Source organism: Tiliqua scincoides, chromosome 3, assembly GCF_035046505.1.
Source record: "Tiliqua scincoides isolate rTilSci1 chromosome 3, rTilSci1.hap2, whole genome shotgun sequence".
NCBI lineage: Eukaryota > Metazoa > Chordata > Lepidosauria > Squamata > Scincidae > Tiliqua > Tiliqua scincoides.
Window position 1 is genome coordinate 171750199 of NC_089823.1, and position 23426 is coordinate 171773624.

The 23426-nt window shown below is 44.1% G+C and overlaps 1 protein-coding gene across 1 annotated transcript; it reads left to right on the forward strand.

Annotated features, from left to right (window-relative positions):
• On the forward strand, positions 1-13480 carry TEX36 (testis expressed 36). Its single transcript, XM_066621441.1, has 6 exons — positions 1-51; positions 1914-2045; positions 2846-2868; positions 4204-4252; positions 11109-11186; positions 13145-13480. Exons 1-6 carry the CDS (start codon positions 1-3, stop codon positions 13478-13480), a joined length of 669 nt encoding a protein of 222 aa, XP_066477538.1.
• The last annotated feature ends 9946 nt before the right edge of the window (positions 13481-23426 follow it).

The window sequence follows — 23426 nt, forward strand, 5'->3', positions numbered from 1 at the left end:
ATGCCCAAGGGGAGGCGGGCCAACCCCAGCACAGCTCGGGATGGGGCCTGGGTAAGGCAGGACCCATGAAATAAGTCTGAGTGCTGTCATCAACTTCCATGCGACTCATTGTATTGGTGCTGGTGCCCAACTCAGCTCATGATTTGGGAAGGGAAGGGAGATGCCTAACCTGATAGGGAGATGGGTTGGAGAGACAGAACATGAAGCATTTCTGCTTTATAGACTGGTTCTGGTTGTAAATTGAGTTCTTTTGCTAGCCAGCACCACACATACCATAGTAATCTTGTCACTCCAAATTAATTAAAGCAGAGGAATAATCACGATCACCACCCTGCTTCTCTAGGTGCAGAAGTGGGTTTGGCTCCAGAGGGGTACCCAAAGGGGCAGCAAAAAACAATGAAAAGGTGTTACAAAGCTTTTTGTTGTTTTTCCTTTACTGGCTTGGAATTATCACACAAGCAACTATTATCTCAGATTTCATATCCACAACAAATTATGAAATTTTAAAATCCAAGCTATAACCATAAATATATGGGGGGGGGGAAATAAAACTGTCATTTCACTTCTCATATGGTTCATTTTGATAGAATATTGAAAGGTGTTGAGTATTTAATAATCTGGATGAAGTGATTTTAATGTGTATGCACCTTAATGGACTAGGTTTCTTTAGTCACATTTCACATTAATAGTGTTTCTGTCCTGAGTGTGTTGGATTTATCACAAATTATCAGAAAAGTGCAGGGTAGGTACCCCACTATCATTTCATCATCCTGATGCTTTTACAATCAGAGTGGCGAATGGCTGAATTCCGTCCCCCCCTTTACATGGCATATTTATGGGTAGATTTTAGTTGCACTCCCGATTGATTGTGGGTGTGGAATCAAAGGGGGATAGTTGCTTTGCATTTAACATGGGGCATGCAGATGTGTTAGAGAATTATTTGTGGCAGTTGCAACATCAAGTCAATGCAATGTAAAATGTTAACAAAGCTGCACAGACATCCTCATCGAGAAAGCAGTGTTCTATTCTGAAAACAGTGGTTGTGAAGCATTTCTCAGAGTTTACGTGACAACAAATCAGAAACACCTGAATGATAGACATTCAGTAGTCAATGCATTGTGATTATTATGCAAGCCTCTCCCTTGACTGTTTACATTATTACATCCTTAATTTACTTTATTAACAACATGCTTAAATCTCACACATGAAGCAATCCAAAGCAATCCTTTCCTCTGGGTACACTTCCAGCATGTCCCTCCCCTCACCCTGGTTTACTGCCTTAAATCTTCTCTTTCTTTATACTGCCTAGTTAATTTACTTTTCATTTTTTTCATTTGCCAAGAAAATGCCTAATTACTTTTGTGTCTACTGCCAGTAACACAATGGACAGAAGCGGTAACTGCTGTTGTCACCAACTTCTTAAACAGCAGTGATGCTACCCAAAAAGTGCACAACATACAGCTGTTCAAGGGCCTGATCCTATAATATACTGAACATGTCATGCACAGTGTTTTTATATGCCTTCCTTTTAAGAATCTTTCCAGGAAGCTGTGTGTGAGTTCTGCAAATAACACTGAAGAACCCGTTCCTTACCCAAACTAACTTCCATTGGACTGTTTCCAGAACTGCCAACCCACCCACTGAATGTAATATTTCACATGTATTGTCACATTGCTTAGGAGTTATTTCCTTTTCACTAACTTGATTATTTTGGCCACATATCCCATAAGTAGGAATTACCTTCTATTTTTTTTTTTTTTTTTGCTTGTTAGAGTTGGAACCTGCTTTTTAATGGATCCTCTAGGTGTTGCTGTAATACAAATAATAAAACATAGTCTCACATCTACTTTTTAGCTGTTGAATTATGCTTTCTTTTTCTTTTATGGTTTATTTTAAATGTTTATGTTTCACAGTTTTCTCAGAATAGAAAGCAGCAACTGTACCCTGAATCTCTTACGGCCACAATGCAAAAACAGATACTTAATACAGATGCTGTCTGCCAAATTGATAACCGACTGCCACTGATGTACAAACTTCGGGAAAAGGTAAGTTCACAGGTGCCAAGTTATGTTGTGGTCTTGCACTCTTTCACTTAAATTCAGCTCATTAATATTTATGATTGTTTAATTGCCTGAAATTCAGTAAAAGTTGAAACTCACTTTAAATTTTAAGCATTCTGAAGCAAGGCTTGTACCTATACCATGAACGTTGCCACATTCTGTACTTTACTGAAGCATTACTAATTGCATATTGTACAGCAGTGTTTCTCAAACCGTGCTCCACAGACCCCTGAGGCTCTGCAAGACCCCTTTCAGGAGCTCTGTGAGCGCAGAAGCCCCACCCATTCGCAGGTGTTGTCCCGTGCTTCCCTTGGCTTCCAGGAATTTGCAACAGCTGCTGCAGAGCTCGGCATGGTGCTGCATTATTCAGTTGCCAAAGCTCTGAGCAGATGCATCTTTCCTCCTGCTCATTTCAAGGAGGCCTACTTTCTTGTAAGTAGGAATTTAGGGAGTGCAGATCATGATTTCAGATTCCAGACAAGATTGTGTGTAGACATACGGTACTTAGAGTAAGGCCATTTAAATGCCTTTCGGTGTTTGTTCACCACCCATTTCAAGCAAAAGAAAATATTTTGTCCACTTTAAGAAGAAGAAAAAGATTAGCAGCTAACCAGTGGCGTCACTAGGGTTTGCATCAGCTGGTGCGTGTGCATCACCCCCATAATGGATGTCCTCCCATCAGTGGGCGGGGCAATGACCCGGGTGGTGGGCATGGTGATGCACCATCACCCTGTCCCTGGTTGTATGGCTATAATTTTTGATAGAATAGAGATATTTCAATGCAGTTCGTTTCATTGTCTTATGCATGAATTTATGCATTGAATGATATATAACATGTTGATATTATTTGAAAATACAATATTTTAAAAATTTTGAGCAATTGTGATTACCCCCTGTTGCATCAACCTGTGCGGCCCACACTCTTCCCCCCCACATCTCTCTAGTGATGCCACTACAGCTAACTTGGAAGGAACCAGCTTGTACTTGGAGAAGCACTGGATCAGGCTAAACCTCCCAGTATTCCTCAGGGATGAAGTAGGTATTAAACACTACCCATGCCTGCTCTGGGTGCTTTGATACTCTCTCCTCCCCACCCCAACCCACTATACATAAAAATCAGATTAACTAAAAAGTGCTCGGTGAAGTTCCACTCTGTGCATGCACCAGTGCTTCCACTCATGCACCAGCAGGGCTCCCAAAGACTCCTTTTAGGAGTGTAAAGGGCTCCAGAAACTGAAAAGTTTGAGAATCACTGTTGTAGAGCATTACAGTAGTCACAATAAATTGGAATTTCCCATTTGAGTCATTAATGTGTTTTGTTCCAGTTTACAGTTGTAATAGAAGACATTCTATTGTTCGCAAAATGAAGCAAAATTACTGCACATTTACGTTTTGTAGGGCTTAATTTTCATTTTTTTAAAAAATGTCCTTTAGATAGTTTACACTTTATGTAAGCCAGATGGAATTTGGCTCTTGAATATCATAAATCCTGGATCTAAAGAAGAAAATACCTTATTAATAAATTCATGTGAGAAGGCTAGGAATTAAGACCACTTTGGGCACAATCCTAACCCCTTATGTCAGTGCTGTCCTGCACTGGCATAGCGGTGCCAGTGGGACATGTGCTGCATCCTGCAGTTGGGTGTCACTCATGGAGGCCTCCTCAAAGTAAGGCAATGTTTGTTCCCTTACCTCAGAGCTGTATTGCCTTTATGTCAGTGCTGGAAAGCACTGACATAAGGGGTTAGGATTGCACCATTAGTCAAGCATCTGTTTTAAGCATAGTTTGTACAGTGTTCTTTTTCTCCCGACACAAAAGTAGCTTAAATAAAATACAAAAGTATTTTAAAATACAAAAAGTAACTGTGGAATTCCTCAAGCAGCATTTGCCTATGACTTTTGCCAAAAACTTTTGATTCCGTTTAACAAACATGAGTGTAGCTCTCATAGTAACATCACTTGAGTTTTCTTCTGTGTTTCTTGGGAAGTATATCTCTTTGTAAAGTTTTACAGTTGTATGAAAGAATTAGTAATAATAGTTTTAAAGTTGGAGTAATTTAAGAACATAATAACAGCCATACTGAATAAGATCAGTGGTCCTAGGTTTGCTTTCCAAAATATCCATTCTGTATATTTCATATGATGGGTATGAAAATTGTTTAGCATACTGGACAAACGTTAAACACTGGAATGTCAAATGTAATTCTCATATTCAGCTGGACATAATTAATATATTTTGCATAACAGTGACAAATGCCAAATGAGATATGCATCTCGCAAGAGATATGGATGCAAACACCTGATCCCTGAGGAGCATTTTCAAATGACAGCACCTCTTTTTTTCTTTTCTTAAAATCAGCTATGGGGGGGGGGCATTTGGAAATGGGGCACATGGGAAGAGGAAGCTTCATTCTCTCTGTGTACTGCACCGATTAATCTATATTTCTTTTTTCAAAAAGATCTGAAATTGCTATACCTACCTTGAAAAAAACAGCCTGTACCCCAAATCAAATAAATGAGAAATAATGAAATTTGGTGAAAGGATTTCTCTTCCCCCCCCCCAATAAACCTCCAAGGCTTGTTGTCTAATCTTCAGAGCTTCTTTAAATATAGGTTATGCGTGCCGCATACACACACACAGGCTATATTCAGATGAAAACAAAAAAAACAGACCTTGTTACTTCTATAGGAGTTATGCATACAGAAGGCATAACTCTCCTTTTCCCACTTTTTGGAGAGCAAATTGCATTGTTTTTGCCACAGGAGAGTGATTTAGTAAAGTCGTAATGGTGTATCTCAGAGGTCATGGCTTTGTTTCTTACAATTCAAGCAGCTGTACTCACTGTGGTGGACACTGGCATCAAGGGAAGGGGAAAAATGACCACATTAAAGAACTTGACAAGCATTTGTTAAGCTAAAATAACTGCTGGTATGAATTTGGCCTTTGTCAGCATTACATCCTGAACTAGAAAAAGTCACAGAGTGGATGTGGGGGGAAAAAATCTACTGCACTTTAAATTCAGTTGGATTCTATCTTAGAGCAGTATTTGCTGAGTTCATAGTAATTGCAAGCAAACTTTAGAAATTGTGAGGATTGGAGAAGCAGGCTTAAGATGTGCGTGGGTGTAACAGCCCAATCTTATTCTTTCCCTCCCTCCGACAGTGCAGCGACACCAAAATGGCTACCACTGCATCCCGCAGGAGGGGCAGTTCTGGAGGACTCCTCTGGGCATGGGAACATTTGTTCCTTACCCAGGGGCGAGCTATCACAGCACGGAGGAGTCTACTAGGACCTGTGCTAGCAAATTTGCTGGCACAGGTTTGCATGAACCCACACCACAGGATTGGGTCCAGGAAGAGGACTAGGATTTGGTGGCCACCACTGGCACCAAACCCGTCCCCTTTCCAGCCCCAATCTGCTCATCCCCTGCCCTGTTGCCTCTCCATTCCTCCCTCCCCTGCCCCACCTCGCCTACCCAACAAATTACCTGCCTTAGGGGGTCCAGGGGGATTCAGCAGGCTCTGACTTTCCACTGGCACTCTGGCAGTGCATATCTCTGTTTTGTACAACTGCCATAAGGCAGTTAGCGCTTGCGGAACACTTGTTTCACCAGCGGCACATCCCGATAGAACTGGGCTGTAAGATGATCTTTGCAAACCATCTGTCATTTTGGCCACTGATGAAAAGAGGCTATTATGTCATTGGTCTGTAATGGTCTGATCTATCTTTAATTGGCATGACATCTATTTATTTTGTGCTGTTGTTTCTTCCATTAAGAAATATTTCTGGGAAGTATGTACAGTCCTTTCTATGATGGCAAGATGGAGTTACTTGGCATGACAGAACGAGTAAGATGCTGTTAGGTTGTGTAAGATGTCATTAAAAAAACATTGTCTGAGATTTTGCTTTAATTTGACAATTGTTGAGTTACTACCAGAAAAGTCTTTACTTCATTTTAAAAGGAGCTGGAAGCTGTCAGTGGGCAACAGCTGACTGCTTCTAATCTCTCCCTATGAGGAAGCACTCTAGCTGTGAGATTAATTAACTTGCTTAGAGGTAACAGTACAGAATTCCTTTAGTTGTATCTCATTGTTCTTACTTTTATTACAGTCCCAAAAATTGTTTCAAGTGTTCTTGAATAGTTTAAACTGAGTAAATTCACTACATCCATGACCAGAGAGACTCAAGCAATTATGGAACTAGTGCCCATCAGGGTTTAGGGCTATGTTTCCTGAACAGCAGTCTCCCCTCCTGCCACATGACATGGCAGCAGGCTACAGGAGGTGCCGGGAGCCCTGTACAGAACTCCCCAAGGCTTGGAATTTTCACTAAAAGCGGGCGCAAAGCACTTCTGTTTTGCAGGAGGTGCTTTGCGCCCACTTTTATCAAATGTTCCAAGCCTCAGGGAGCGCTGTGCAGGGCTGCACAGGGCTCCCCGCACCTCCTGTAGCCTGCTGCAGCCCTGCCTTCTGAAAGTAAGTGCAAAGAACATAAGAACATAAGAACAGCCCCACTGGATCAGGCCATAGGCCCATCTAGTCCAGCTTCCTGTATCTCACAGCGGCCCACCAAATGCCCCAGGGACCACACCAGATAACAAGAGACCTCATCCTGGTGCCCTCCCTTGCATCTGGCATTCTGACATAACCCATTTCTAAAATCAGAAGGTTGCGCATACACATCATGGCTTGTACCCCATAATGGATTTTTCCTCCAGAAACTTGTCCAATCCCCTTTTAAAGGCGTCTAGGCTAGACACCAGCACCACATCCTGTGGCAAGGAGTTCCACAGACCGACCACACGCTGAGTAAAGAAATATTTTCTTTTGTCTGTCCTAACCCGCCCAACACTCAATTTTAGTGGATGTCCCCTGGTTCTGGTATTATGTGAGAGTGTAAAGAGCTTCTCCCTATCCACTCTGTCCATCCCCTGCATAATTTTGTATGTCTCAATCATGTCCCCCCTCAAGCGTCTCTTTTCTAGGCTGAAGAGGCCCAAACGCCGTAGCCTTTCCTCATAAGGAAGGTGCCCCAGCCCCGTAATCATCTTAGTCGCTCTCTTTTGCACCTTTTCCATTTCCACCGCCCCTTGCCCCCCTTAGTCCCTCCCCGGCAAGAACTTACTGAAGGGAGTAAAGCTCCTTCAAATTTTGAGAACCACTGCACTAACGGCCCAAACCTAACTGGTCTGTCCACTTGTGGAAAATGTGTTCTGCTAGTGGGTTGCAATGGTGATGGAAGTGCTGCAGTGGCAGCATGTTCAACAAGGTGGAACAGGAGCAGGAGTGGGTGGATAACATGGGCACTCATCTGTCGAGGTATCCTAACCCTGTTCCTTCTGCTGTTCCCTCTCCCTTATTGTCCTTGGTTCTGTGTCAGCAAAATACCTGGTGCAGATCTGAGAAGACCCATTGAAATAGCTTCAATCCAAGGTAAGGGGAAAAAAATTTCCTTTACTTTGAGGAGATCTCTTGATCCTCCCCCACCACCACTGGATGTAGGGCATACTCCATTGACACAGCTCCATCAGCATGGAGGGGATTTAGTTAGGACTTATCTGCTTGGCCTTGCAGTCCTTCTGCAATGGCACTGATGTCAAAGTGTCTCAGAGAAGCCTCTTTCCTGTTGAACCTTATCCTGAGCTTTTCCTTATACTGTGGCTTTCCTTAAGCTTTCCTTTCCTTAAGACGGGAACAAGGGGAGCTCAGAGCCCAATCCTGAGCTCTGCATGCCGGTTTAGTGTCGGTGTGCACTGTTGCAGATGTGCCATAAGGTATTTTGCGGGGCTCGTAATGGGCCAGCACCAGCAGAAGACCAGCAGTCTACCACTTGGTGGTCACCTGGACTGCCTAGTGGTGGAGAGGTAGGTGAGGGCATGAGGAAAGGCAGGGAGGAGGTGTTCCAGGGCAAGGGGAGAAGGCAGAGGGTGGGGAGGGTGGGGAGGGGGCAAGGTGGGGTAAAGGAGGGGAGAGAGGGTGCGGGACCAGTGGAGCTTGGCTGCACTGGATTCAGAGCCCCACACTGAGCCTCTTGGCTTGACACGAAACTCTGGCACACTTCACCCACTCGATAGCAGGCGCAGAACTGAGTAATCGCATTTGGGGCTACTTAAGTGAGGGAAGAGGACGAAAGTCCCCTTCTCCTGAGAAGGTGGCGGCAGCTGCCCAAGGCCCGTTGAATGCCACAGCCGCCATTTTAGTGCCATGGCTGCCCCACATTCCGGGCAGCTCAGGATCGGGCTGTCAGTCAGCATATGTGGCTATTAGCTTTCATGTTTAAAAAGTAGGAATTTTGAAGCTTTCAATCATTTTGAAAAATAACTTATTTTTAACTGAAACAAGGAAGGCACACAAAATAGTCATCAGATTTCAGATCTAATTTCAGATTTCTAAGTGTGTCTTATAATTTTGATATCATTCCTCATGATTCAGGTCATTCGAATGTAGCACTGTTAGGTTAGTCACCTCAGCCGGCAGGCTAGAACTTGTCAAATTTTCCATTATGCCAGTGAGAAATCTTGTTCTGTCTTATGCTTTCGCATTTACCTGGGAATAAGCCCCATTGAACAAAGTGGTATGTATGTCTGAGTAGCCTGGCATAGGACTGTGTTATCAGAAACAATCCTTTATTCTCCCAGTGGGTGTGATTTGAGGATGAGTTCACTGTGCTAATGAGTCATGTTCGAAATCACAAATTGGATGAGTTACTTTGGAAATAAAAGACGCACACTAGCTGAGATTCTCAAATGCATAATACTTTTATTAAGTATACTTTTATTAGGGATACATAATTCTTTTATTAGGGAGTCATTTGGGCTAGAGTTGTCCTTTCTGACTTTTTGAATTTAGACACAATCCAAAGCTGCCCTTAAGCTGGTGCAAGTCCCTTAAGCCTGCCCAAATTCCTTGCACCTGCTTCTGGGTGTTGCAAACATGCCGTAAAGCACGTTCATGGCACCATGGGAATCGGGGAGACTGGCGCAAGGATAGGCACTAGCCTCCCCATGCTAGATTCAGGCCTGGTAAGTTTGTATCACCCACGGGTGGCCTGCACGGAGGTTTGGAGAGGTGAGGGTGGGTGTTTCAGAGTTGTTTCAGGGTGGGGGATGGCAGGTGGAGGGCAGCCCAGTATGCAACTGGGCCCAGGAGGGGAGTGGGAGTGGTCAGAGCTTTACCCCCTCCCCATAAGCCCAGCATTACACCAGGCTGCTTGGATCTGTGGCAGTGATATAGCTGGCGCTGATCCGAGTACCCCATTGTGATGGCTGGGGCATTGCTCAGGGTAAGGGGAAATATCCCCTTACCCAAAGTTGCACCACGGCCACTTCCTAACCTGTGCTGGATATGCACCAGTTGGCCTGTATATTTCAGCCTAGGTTAGGATTGAGCTGTTAGACTTACAGCCCAATCCTAAAGGCGGAACTGCTACCAAGTGCAACAGCACTGAAGTGGCTACTGCTGCATCCTGCAGCACCATGGCAGCTGCTGGAGATCTTCTCAATGGAAGGAAACTTTTGTCCCCTTTGGATGGAAGGGGACATTTCCCCTGGAGAAAGCCCCAAGTCCCGCAATGGGGCTTCTCAAGTCCCCACAATGGGGTTTCTCAAGCTATTTTGCCAGTGCAGACTGGAAAGACTCTGTAGTTCAGAATCCGTCAGAGCAAAGTTCTGCCAGTTGCACCCCTCAGTTCCTACCTCGGTTCCTCCCCCTACCTTCTCTGAGTTCCCTCCACCCCAGAATGTCTCCCTCCCACCCCTGAAGCCCTCACCACAGCCCGGAGCTCTTACCTAGCTCTGGGTGGCATCCAACAGGTGCTGGGCTCAGTGCCCACTGGTGCTGGGCCAGCGCTGGTGCTGATTCAGCACAGGGTGTCACAGGTGTGCCTTATGGCACATTAGTGAGACCAAGCACTGGCCCTGGCCCAGCTCAGGATTGGGCCCTTATACAGGAAATCATAAACTGAGTATTCTTCAGCAGTGCGCTGACTATTTGTCTCTTTGGCCCCCTTCTTTTTCTGTAGTTCTAAATTAAGTATCTTTTATGTATCTTATTTTTTTGGTGTGCATTTTGTTGGAGAGAGGGAAAGGGTTGGCTTCATTTAGCTGGATCACAGAAAACCTTTACAGCGCAGTTCTATGCATGTTTTCTCAGAATAATGCTTCAGGTAAGTGTGTATAGGACTGCAGCCTTGGAGACTGGTTTTGCTTAGTATAAGTAACCGGAAAATGGAAACAAAAAGTAATAAAATTTAACATGCATACACATGCTTGCTAGATTTGGGACTTAGCCACATTAAATATATAGTCTGTAATGTGATATAATATATAGCATCTTCTCACTGGGTGGTACTTAGCTCTTAAATCTCAGGTTGACTCAATTATGAGCTTCCTTTTGAAGTCCAGGTTTTATTAGCTGTGGATTTAGTAGTGAGTCACTAAAAGACATCTTGATATTTGTCTAATAATCTGTGCCATATATGCAACAGCTTCTCTGAACTTCAGGGTATTTATGTAATTATGTAGAATGATTGAGAGAGTTCAAATTCTTACAGATCTGAAATAAAATGAAAGCAATCTGTATTTTGTAGTAACAAAATACTTACAAATGAATATGTTGCACATAAAGTACTTGTATAATTGTAATTTTGAATTCTGGAGAATATAAAAATTGTTGTTGTTGGCAACCTTCAGTCTCGAAAGACTCTGGTATCGAGCTCTGAAAGGTGGTTCTGGAACAGTGTCTAGTGTGGCTGAAAAGGCCAATTCAGGAGTGACAATCCCTTCCACACTGGGAGCAAGTGCAGTCTGTCCCTGGTTTGTCTCCCTGGCTATGGGCCTTCCTTCTTTGCCTCTTAGCCTCAGACTGTTGGCCAAGTGTTTCTTCAAACTGGGAAAGGCCATGCTGCACAGCCTGCCTCCAAGCGGGCCGCTCAGAGGCCAGGGTTTCCCACTTGTTGAGGTCCACTCCTAAGGCCTTCAGATCCCTCTTGCAGATGTCCTTGTATCGCAGCTGTGCAAACTGTCATATTTTTCTTAATTTTCTTTTTAGAAACCAGTAAATACATTTCCTTTTTCGGTCCATGACAACAGACATTGCTTAATGAATGTAGGAGAGTACTTAGATTCTGTAAGTATTCAGTTTTACATTATTTAAACAAAAATGAATTGGTTTTTGTTGGTTCCTTCTTCAAAGGTTCAGTGCATCTCTTGCAAATAATCAGATTCATTCCCCCCTTTGTAGGATCCCTCTAATAGAATATCAGAATTGATGGATGAACAAAACAATGAAAAACAGAACTGATAACAAGTTCAGATTATTGGAATAGTTTTTCCTAATAATCCCAATCTGAATTTGCCACTTTTGAAACATATAGACAAAACAGATTATTTAATATTGCCAACTGTATGCAAATAGATAATCTAATAGGGACGCAATCCAAAGCAGCCCTTAAGCCAGCACAAATTCATTGCACAAGCCTCCAGATGTTGCGAACATGCCATAAAGAAAGTTTTCGCCATCACAGGAGTTGAGTAGGCCAGCGCAAGGATGTATGCTGGTCTCCCATGCCAATTCCAGGCCTGGCAAACGTAAGCCCGCACAGACAGTACACCACTGGTGCAAGGGGCTTGGGAAGGGCGTTTCAGGGGCATTTTGGATCAGGGTGGGGTGGACCTGGAAAGGGGGTGTATTGGAATTGCAGAAGATCTGGCAAGGAGGTAGATGTATCAGCAGTGACCCCTTTAAGCGTAAGGCCTCGGCTTCCAGGGAGTGTGCTGCACAGCTGCAGCCACTTGAAGGCAATAGGGCCCTCAGGGATATAAGGAGCACCTGAGGCAGCAAGGGTTTGTGGGCAGCAGGAGGAAAGCTTGAGGCAGGGGAGACTGGACTGCTGATGTGTGAATGGACTTTGAAACTACTGGAGACACTAAGACTGGTGTTTGGCTGCTGTGCCCAAGACCTGCTGAGGATCAAGGGGCTGCTGTAGTGGTGAGAGGCTGCAGGCAGGAAGGAGGACCTCTGTAGGTTAAACAGGTGAGCTACCCTAGTGGTGGGGTCCAGCAGTACTGTAGGGCAGAACCAGGGTCATTTTTGAGGAAAGTAGGGGAGCTAATTAGCTAAAAGTGGGCATAATTCTCCAGGTGGAGCTTAGACTGGGAATCTGGCAGAACAGGGGGGTGGGATCAGAATATGACACTTAGGCAGTATCCTAATCCCTCTCTCCTGAGCAGCCCAGCCTTACACTGGGCTGCTGGGATCTGTGCCACTATAGGAAGTGCAGATCTGAGCAGCCCTGCTGGGGTGGCTGCTGCACAACACAGCATAAGAGGAAATAATTTTCACAGTAGGATTCTCTGGGTCATGAGATGAGAGAACATGTTGAAGATGATGAAACATAGTGAACCTGAAGATCATGAGATGCAGGAACATGCTGAAAATTTAGCATGTACTTCCATCTACTCCAGTGTTTCTCAAGGTTTGTTCTCTGCTGTACCACTTCACATTGCCCACCTATTTGAAGTATCACTGGATGTGATTGGCGATTACATCATTGCCAGTTATTTCTGAGTTGGGAGGCCAGATGCAGCACAAAAAACAGTAAGAGGCTCAGGGTGGGTGTGAGGCCTTTTTTGAGCATAGAAAATCATGCTTTGGAGCTGTGCCCGCTGAATTGAGCCTCCTACTGCTGTTTGTGGTGCCGTGTTCCTAGTCTTGATGCTGGGCAACAGGGGTTCTGCAAGTACCCTCAGACACCACCTCAAGTACCATTGGTGGTACCTGTACCACTGGTTGAGAAACACTGGTCTACTCCATTAAGTGTGAGTTTAGGGAGGTGCAATTTGTCAGTTTCCAAATGTAATTTTCTGCATGTTGCTACAGATTGCCTAAGAAGCAGCATAACTTGCTTCTACTGCACATAAACTGAAGTTATCTTCAGAAATGCATTGTTTACAGATTGCCAGACACTGTGCACTTTACAATTTGTTTTAATACAAACTTTTCATGGTTCTATTTCATAGTGAGATCATTATTAACTATCTTAAAAGAGAGAATGATTCTGACGTCCATGTTTTTTTCACTTCCAGGGGCTAGGGCTCAGGAAATTCCAGCAAGAGATGTGTCAACATTATTCGCAAAACATCCTTTTTTTGGCCCATGAACCCCTTCCAAGCAGCACTGGCATTCGTTCCATTTATCAAACTTCATTTATCCAGTATCCAAATGCTGAGAACTCCTTACTGGCAAGATTTCCCAAAAATCATGTAAAGAGGTCCATTGCTTTGAAGCCTGCTGATAAGAATGAGTGCATGTGGTTTTCAAAATTCTATGCTAGCCATCATAATGTAGTTCCTGTTGAGCCTGATAGAAGCTCTCTCCCTGAGCCCAAGCAACTTTTACCAGCTGTACAAGCAGCAGAATAATGTTCCTGTAATGTGGATACTAAAGCTCATTCCAGTTGGGATTTACAATGGGCTTTTTAAGACTAACAAATGCTGCCTCAATTATTGTCCTTGTTTTTCCTTTTTCTGAATGTGAAATTGTTTTAAGAACCAAAATGGCATTGAAGCAATGGAATTGGTTAAGGTTGAATTAATACAGCTGTTTGATGTTTGTCTTTTAAGTACCTGTATACAGGGAAAAGGGAAAGACTGTATGTTTACATAAACATAACATTATTCAAATTCAAACCTTAGGGGCAAGCCCCAGGATTTTTCAGTGTGAATGTCAAGCTATAGGTTAGCTGCTATCATATGGCAACAAGTATAAGAACCTATATGCATGTTTGAGTGTAATCCAGGCCTGTGTCATATCCCTCCTTGGCAGAGATGTGTTGATAGACATTGTTTGATAGAACCTGTTGTAGGAAGCATGTCAATGCCACCCTCGCTGTACACTTTCCCCAGTATGCCCATTTGCAAAGCAATAAAGCACCGTTTGGGCATGCCGGCTCCATTTGTTATCACATGGTTCCCACATATTTTTTTAGGAGACCTACCAATGAAATTTTACTATTTCTTTCTTGACCAAGAAAACAGTGGGCAGCCCAATTCACCACAACTCCCTGCACAGCAATGCAGCAAAACCAATATGGAACCCACTGTACCCTGCAGGGGAGTTTTGGCATGTGGAGGCCACCTCAGGGATAAGGAACATTTGTTTCCTTCCCTTGGATTAAGTCCTCGCTGCCGCCTTGGGTCAATGCAGACCTATGCCAGCAGTATTGCTGGTGCAAGTCCACATTGACTGGTGAATGCAGATTGGGCCCAAGAAGGGGGTTAGTATTTGACAGGTGCCACTGCCACTGAACCAGCCCCCTTCCTAGGCCCAATCTGCCCTCCTTCCCATCCCTGTTGTCACCCTGTTCTGCCCACCTCCACCCCATTACACCCTCCCCACACCTTTCTCCTGAGCCCTGTATGGCCTTAATTGCACTGGCAGGTGTCCAATGACCATCTTGGTATGGAACCAGCTGCTTGCTGCATGCAGCAGCTGGGTCCATATGAAGATGGCCACCAGACACCTGCTGGTGCAGGGGAGACCGGCATATTACATATTGCAGAAGGTCCTATCAAGGTATCTGCCGTATCTCCATTGTGTCCTTTATTTTTGATCATTTTGGCCTGACAGTTCTACATGAACCAATTTCACTGAATTACTACTGAAACTTGCTAACTGTAACTGAGTGTTCTCCAGCCATAAATGACTCTATGAATGATTGGTGGATCCAAAACCTCTGGAAATCATTGGTCTCTCTTAGCTAGTTGCTAGTGTTGCCTAGATTGCACAGAGACGAATCTTACTCAGTATAGTGCAGCATTTTCTGATTCAGGCATGCAACCATAAGGTACAACTTGCATGCTTAAGGATTTTATACCTTTTAGCCTAGAAAGGGGTACATCAACGATCATAGAAGAGTATCGATCCAACCTTACAGGGATACCACCAGCACACAATTACATTATACTAGCACCACATAGATACATATTTATGATCTGAATCCTGGTTAATATGCTTTCACAGTTTTGTAAAGATGAACCAAAGTGTTTCTGTAAACAGTATGACATCTTCTTTCCAAACCATGGAAACTTTTCTCCCATCAATACACAGTGGAAATGCCATGTCAAAATAAGTTATTGTGGAAGGCTTCCAAAATAATTTAGTACATTTCCTCAGCAAATACTGGAATAACGATGATGATGATTTTATTTGTAAAGTGCCCCCCTGTGGAGATGCTTGGGGTGCTGCTACACAACATTTTTAAACCAAAAACAATTAACAACATCATTAAACAGTAGCAAAGCCAAGAGCATGGCATCATTAAAAGGAAGTGATTTCTTGTTTCAAGGCAGATAGAAGCAGCCTGTCTATTGTAGAGTCAAAATTTCCACAGCATTAGCCAACAATTTCATCCCCAAGCAGATTCCAAACCAAAGTGCACGCCAATCACATAATATGTGAAGTACCCCATGCTGTTTGGCACACTCAAGAGGGCAATCTTGGCCCTCCTACAGAAGGAAGAAATGCATTCCTGCCGCATTTGTAATGTTTATCTGGGGTTTAATGTTACAACAGAATATAGCAAATTGTACTTCTCTATGCTTTTCAAAAACAAGAAAAGATTCCAGATTTGTTAACTCTAGCTAGTTCTCACTAATCTAGATTTGTTAAACATTTCCCCACTCTGATAGTGCAACCTGGTCTTTATATTTAAAATAATGAGACTCAGAGCCCAATCCTGTGGTCCGTGGTATGGCTCCGCACCGTGGACCACAGTTGCAAATGTGCCATAAGGCACGTTCATGGGGCTTAGTGCTGGGCTCCCATGGGAGCTAGCCCAGCACTGGCTGGAGCTGGGCTAGTGCGTGGAAGGTGCCTGGACTTTGCGGCTTGGCGGTCTCCTGGACCGCCGGGCTGCGGAACAGGAGGTAGAGGCATGGCCAGAGGCGTGGGGGAGGCGTTCCGGGGAGGGGGAGGCGTGGCCGGGGGCATGGGGGTGGTGTGTCAGGGGACGGGAGAGGCGGATCCGCGGAGCCAAGCTCTGCAGGATCCAAGGTGCTCGGGCAGGGCTGCTCACCCTACACAAGCGCCTTTACTTTAGCGGCGACCAAAAGGCCACCGCTAAAGTGAGTAGCCCCATTGTGGGGCTGCTTCCCTTACTTGGGGGAAGGGGACAAATGTCCCCTTCTCCTGAGGAAACTGCCGCGGTAGCACGGGAAGTGCAGGATCCGGCAGGAGCCCGCCATGGAGCCGCCGTACCTGGGCGCTGTGGGCAGCTCAGGATTGGGCTGCCCACCTGTAACTATTTGGAAACCCAACACCATATGTACTACTCTGTCAGCCAACTCAATGTTTTCCTGCACACTGATAAACCAAGCCCAACATTTTTGTCATTTTCCTCCACATCCTGTATCTGTCACCCACATTCTCCAATGGAAAATGTTTTTAAATATAAAGACCAGGTTTTTTTATTTTTGAGCTCAGTTTAAGAGTGGTTGAATTGGACTGGACTAGAAGGGCAGCTGGACTAGAACCTACTTTCAGTTCAGAAGCCATTCTGTCAGACTCTCTGAAATAATTAAATTCTCCTGAATTAATAGAAATTTGTATGGCTAGAATATGTTGAAGGAAGGTGCCAGTCCTACAATCCTTATTACAACCATTCTTTAACTGAAGTTATTTAATTCTCTCTGTGAAGGAATAGTACAAGAGAATTCCCAAGTCAGTCAGTGCATCCTATGCATGTTGGTTAAGAGGTCCCACTGAGTTCAATGGGACTCACTCCCAGGTAAGTGAGTATATAGGTTTGCAACTTTAGTATACTGTTCTGCATTTTTTGCAGATTGAATTAGATGAAATTTTTGCAGATTGAATTTTTTGCAGATGGAATTAATTTTATCCAGTGCTTAGCTTGTGTTATGTTTTCAGTGCTTGAACACAGTTCAGAAAAAGTTCCCCTAATCATGTGCAGAGCACCTTTTCACCACTTGTCACTTGGATAATCACAATCAGTTTTCACATTCAGAAATTAGAGAGGAGGGCTTCCAGGCCAGATGATGTGATTTCCAGTCAGGTTTGGAGTCACTGCTTTTATTTTTAAACCACCAGAATTATTCTCTAGAACAGCGGTTTTCAACCACTGTGCCTCAACCAGTGTGTCTCAGGTGAGCAGTGGAAAAAGGAGCAGCCACTGCTTTGCATCTCCTGCTGTGAGCAAGAGGAAGACTGGAACCCAATCCTCATTTACCTGGAAGTAAGTCCCGTTGATTATTATGGGGCTTACTTCTGAGTAGACACGCCTAGGATTGGGTATGAAGTCTGTTGTTGCCTGCCCCGTGTGCTGATTGGGCAGCCAAAGGAACCTGGAGGAGGTCTGGGCAGAGTGAGTGAGGAGGAGGAAGCAGGGCAGGCAAGCAGGTAGGAAGCCAGTGAGTCTGCTGAGGCCACCAGCCTAAGAACGGCCGGCTGAGGGTCCATGAAAGTCCCTTCTCCTTGCCACAGTTGCCTGCAGCTCCCCAAAGCAAACCTCCCTGCCTTGCCTTTCAGAGGAAGGGCGCTGGGCCACAATCCTATCCACACGTTCCTGGGAGTAAGCCCCGTTGACTATAATTTATTTATTTATTTTTCACATTTTTTATACCGCCCTTTCTCCAAAGAGCTCAGGGCGGTGTACACAGCTGCTCCCCTCCTTTTGTCCTCACAACAACCCTGTGAGGTAGGTGAGGCTGAGAGAAAGTGACTGGCCCAAGGTCATCCAGGAAACTTCGTGGCTGAGGGGGGATTTGAACATGGATCTTCCAGGTCTAAGTCCACCTCCCAAACCACTACACCACGGGTGTCCAAAGTTTTTGGCAGGAGGGCCACATCATCTCTCTGACACAGTGTCAGGGGCCGAATTAATTTACATTTCAAATTTGAATAAATTTACATAAACGAATATATTAAAGATGAACTTATATGAATGAATGAAGGTCTTGCAGTACTTCAAGGCCTATAAAAGGCCTTGCACAAAGCAAGGCTGGCCTTTCCTTTCCTGCTGCTACTGCATCACAGACGTGAAACAACAAGCAGTGGAGGAAGCCCTCATCCCACAGCTCACTCGAGAGGCCAAACAGTTGCCCTCACACTGAGAGCAGTTGCATCGGGCCAGTGTGGGCTCCAAAAAATCTCCGGAGGGCCAGAGGCTCATTGGAGGCTAGGGGCTCCCTGAGGGCCACATAGAAAGGCCTTGAGGGCCGCAAGTGGCCCCTGGGCCGGGGTTTGGGCACCCCTGCACTACACCACCCTGGCTCTTGGGACTTACTTCTGAGTAGACATGCCTGGGCTGGGCTCTCAGGCTCCTCTCCTAGCCCCACTTTCCTGGGAGTAAGCCCCATTGACTATAATGGGACTTCTGAGTTGACATGCCTGGGATTGGGCTTTTGGTAATGCTTTTTTCTGAAATACAGGAGCAGGCAATTGGCAGTGGGGGGGGAGAGAATGTGAGGCTAGTGATTCTGGACCTTGGGAAGGTGGGGATGGGTGAGGGGAGGGACAGTAGGAGAGGTGTTAACTGCAGTTATGAGAGGTGGGGGAAGGTGCCTGTAGGAGGGGGTGGGCTGGGGTGGGGTGGGGTGGGGGAGAGGAGGCGAGAGAAGTGCCAATTGCCTGCTCCTGTATTTCAGAAAAAAGAGTGCAACCAAAAGCCCAATCCTAGGCATGTCTTCTCAGAAGTAAGTCCCACAGGCACATTCCCCTCCAATGTCCCCCCTAGTCTTTGGCTGCAATCCTAACCACACTTTCCTGAGAGTAAACCCCATTGAACAAAATAGGATTTACTTCTGAGTAGACCTGGTTAGGCTTGTGCCCTTTGTCATGTAATGATTTAATTGTATTAATTATATTAATTAAAAATTAATTGTATTATAGTAATTTAATGTAAGTAAAAAACTGGGAGTGTGCCTTGACAATTTTAGTGCCTTGACAGAGCTGAAAAAGGTTGAAAATGGCTGCTCTAAAACAATCCACCTGTGTAATTTATTTTAAATATCTATACCCATGCCATCAACACAAAGTCTGTCTAAAATGTGCTTGCAGAAAAAGCTTTTCCTGATGAAAACGTCCAGTCCATTTTCATAAAGTGCTTTACTATGGGAATAATATGCTGATCTATTATAAAAATGCAATAACTTCTAAAGCAGTTCTATTTTGCCATTTCCTCCCCTGTAGATTTTTTGCAATATGTTTCTAGAAATACTTTACGCACTCTAACACAAAACAATATCTACAGCAGTAATAATAAATTAGATGCAGTGGGAATTCAAGCTTGTTCTTGTGTCCAAGGTGATATAGTGGAAATCATTCAAAATGGCGAAGAAAGTAATTGTTATGCAGCATTTTTGTATTAAGCATGGCCCCAAATTATCCTGAGTATACAACAAAATGTTCTTGGGGCTTTGATACAACCACCGTCTAATAAAATGCATGTGAATATCCCCTTATTTGCATAACTGAAACACCTATAAATATAAACCTTTCCTATTTTTTAAGGGATGCCAAATCTCAATTCACTCTCTGAATATGTTCTAGCTCCACCATTAATCAAAAAACACCCAAATCAATAAGCATGCAAAATCAATCTCTTTCTGATTTTAGTATGCAGATACACTTCATATTGATGGATTTTTTTTCCAGAATCTAAAATTATTGTGGTCCTTTTCTCCCAGTAATCACTATGCCTTTTAATGTTAATATTTTTATGCACTACTGCACAAACAGTCTAAATACAATACAGATAGATTAAAAGAATTTGTTGATTGGTAAGCAGGATGACATAGGGTACACATACACATAATTGTTGGCATCCTTCAGTCTCGGAAGACTGTGGTGTCACGCCCAGAATGGTGGTTCTGGAACAGAGTGTCCTCTCCAGTGCGTGAAGCCTGGGTAAAGTAGGTATGGAGGATAGGCTGTTACCCATGCAACAAATCCCCCCTCTCCACGTCGCTGAAATGGTCCAATGGAAAGGCAGAGGCCAATACAGTTGGTTCCAGCGGCGTTGCAGGAGTTGCCAGAACGTGACTGTGTTCAGCCACGAACTGCCTCAGGGACTCCGGCTCTGGATTTTGCCTCAAGGTTGACTCCTGAAGCCTTTTCCATAACAGGATGTAGCCACAAGGCAGTGGAGGTTTGGGATCAGAGTTTTCCTTCTCTCAGATGAGCTGCCTTCCCAGGCTGACGAGTCCCATCTACCCGGTGGCTGTTTAGTCGCCTCTTATGACAAGTACAGCCAAACTGAGGGCCTATTCTTATCCCCAGCCCCCAGGGGATATACACATAATATAAGTAATGAAACAAAGAAACCTCAGGCTACAATCCTAACCACACTTCTCCAGGAATAAGCCCTGTTGAACTCATCTGTATGTCTTAGTACATGTGCATAGGATTGTGTCTTCGATCTTGTAACTGAAAACAGACTCAAGCCATTTTAGCCCATTTTTATTGCTAACAACACACAAAAGAATAAGGTGACCAGTACCACAACTTAGATTTTTTAAATTTAGCATATCAAGAGCCCATGAACAGTAAGATGGAATAGAAGCAGCCAACCTCATGTGAGAGAAAGAAGAATTATGTGCTATGTTCACTAAGGATGTCCTCAACCACCCCCAAAATTTGACCACTTTGCCTTTTCAGGCTAGGTCAAATCATTAGCTCATCATGAGTAGGGTCACATACATGGTTTCCCTAGGGGGTTGAAAGCAGTTCCACATTATGCAGAAAACACACACACAGGTATGTTTGCCCTGCTGTCACTCCCATTTTTGGTAGCCTACATTACAGATACATGAGCAAGATGTCAGCTAGGTCTCCACCGCATTCTTGAGAGACTCATCGTGTGCTTTATCCGTAACAATCGATGGTCGGATCCCAAAGGATCTCCTCTATGAAGAACTGGTGCAGGGAAAGTGCCCTACAGGCAGACCACAGCTGCGATACAAGGATATCTGCAAGACGGATCTGAAGGCCTTAGGATTGGACCTCAACAGATGGGAAACCTTGGCCTCTGAGCGTCCCGCTTGGAGGCAGGCTGTGCAGCATGGCCTCTCCCAGTTTGAAGAGACACTTGCCCAACAGACTGAAGCAAAGAGGCAAAGAAGGAAGGCCCGTAGCCAGGGAGACAAACCAGAGACAGACTACACTTGCTCCCAATGTGGTAGGGATTGTTACTCCCGAATCTGCCTTTTCAGCCACACTAGATGCTGTTCCAGAACCACCATTCAGAGCGTGATACCATAGTCTTCCGAGACTGAAGGTTTCAACACTAGAGAGCCAGACTGACAATCTAGAAAGTTGCCCTGTGACAGGTCTTAAGTATTGTATCTTAGAATTGATTTTGTGCAGTTGTGATACTTCCAATTTCTCACATCTGATGCAATGTTTGAAGTGGTGCTCACTGATTGCACCAAAGGTAAAATTTATGAGTCTCCACTTTGGCCAGTCCATCAGAAGTGAGAAATCAGACGTGCCAATCAGTCACCCTATTGAATGCCCCCGAATCCCTGCATGTTGAGATTGCGTGACCAGTCCCCTGAGAATGTCATACATTTCTTTGTTCTGACAGACCACTGTGGGAGGCTTTATAGCATGATATTAAAAGCAGCATCATGGGAGCTTTAGGATAACTTTAGCATTGGGCCCTAGTCCCACGGACTCCAGCTCAAACACATTCGCTTACCTGGTCTGATATTCTATCTCACATTTCTCCTTTGCCACATTACTCTTCAAATAGACAAACCAGAATGTATTTCAATAATGAAAAAAACTAACAATTATGTTGATAGTACAATGGAAAACAGAACTCTGTGCAGATGCAGATCACTATGCGCAGATCTGGGATTTTCAGCATCTCAGACCTGCTCCCAACACTGATCAGAGTAGGATTAGACATAATGCAAGAAGATGCAGCCAAAAGAGGAAATCAGTGAGACACACATTCCACCCCAGGAGTGTGCAGACATATTTTCCATTTTCATGTGGGGCTTTTTGAATCTCAGTCAATCGGTTTAACCTGACTCCCTAGTGATTTCTATGACCCATTTCGGAAGCAATATATAATGAAAGCATCCTTCATGTTCTCTCCCCCTGAATGCAGTGTGTGATTTGTTCTTAAGCAAGTGCAACAGTGAAGTCATTTAAAAAGTAGACATTCTTTCCCCCCAATACTGTTTCTAGTATTTGCATGCAACTATGAACTACCCTGCTGTTTGATTAAACTAGAAGCGGTTTTTAAATGCCTATGAGAATCCAGATTTGTGAGCAGTAGCGTCCTTTTCACTTGCATCACAAAGGTTGTTGGAGGAAAAATGAGAATATCCTTGGAAGTACATGACTAATGTGAATATATATAGCACTTCTGAGACAGCTCAAATGTATAATTATTGTGAGGATTTCACAAACACATAAATATAATGATCTTTGAGTAAGTAAATTGCTAGCTACCAATGAAATAAATATGGTCCCTTCAGAATTTGAAATCATTTGGTACTGTAGGTGGTGGGAAATGATTCACCTTAGCTGTTATCTCTGGAGCAGTAATATAGAAATATATCTGCCAGGGCTGGAGCATTTACATTGTTCTTCATATCCTGCAGAGTTTGTCAGAAGATCGTTGGTCCCTGCTGATTTCCAACCCCTTATTTTGATAAGTCACAGCACAGCATGAGTCAACCATGGGTTGGAGCCGCTAATATTGTTTACCGTGGTAGGCATCTTGCCCATAATAATTTTTCCAAGAAAAACTGATGTGTTCAAAGGTCAGGTAGATGCTGAATTGACTGCTTAACGTGGTTTTGTCTCACAAAGAGGAACATGGGTGGCCTGCCTTGAGACTCTACTGCAGATGAATAGGGATTCTTATAAGGATTTTTTTTTAAGGCTTCCAGTTTAATATTTTAAAAGGGGGAAAGAGGATTAGGGCAACTACACACTGCTCAGTTTGATGTCAATACCTGGAAAGATTCTGCAACAGATTATTAACCGGAGTATTTGTGAGCACTTAGAAAAATAATGGGGTGATTTCCTAGCAGCCAGCATGGGTTTGTCAAGAACACATCATGCCAGATTGATCTCATCTGCTTTTTTGAGAGAGTGCCTGGACTAGTAGATAATGAGAATGCCATGGACATTGTGTACTGTACCTAGATTTTGGCAAAGCATCTGACAAGTTGCCTATGAAATCCCTGTTGATAAAATGGCAAAATGAAGGCCTGGATGGTACTACTGTTAGGTGAATTCAAGGCTCTGTCTTGGGCCCTGCTGTTCAACTGTGTTTATAAATGACTTGGAGAGGGTATGCTTAACAAATTTGCAGATCATTCAAAGATGAAT

What these genes read in the sequence shown, in the direction of transcription:
- TEX36 (XM_066621441.1), top strand. Translation starts at nt 1, where the DNA reads ATGCCCAAGGGGAGGCGGGCCAACCCCAGCACAGCTCGGGATGGGGCC. An exon ending in TGTACAAACTTCGGGAAAAG is followed by an intron (nt 2,046 to 2,845) that starts GTAAGTTCACAG and finishes ATTTCAATGCAG; the next exon opens with TTCGTTTCATTGTCTTATGC. An exon ending in GTTTCATTGTCTTATGCATG is followed by an intron (nt 2,869 to 4,203) that starts AATTTATGCATT and finishes TATTTCATATGA; the next exon opens with TGGGTATGAAAATTGTTTAG.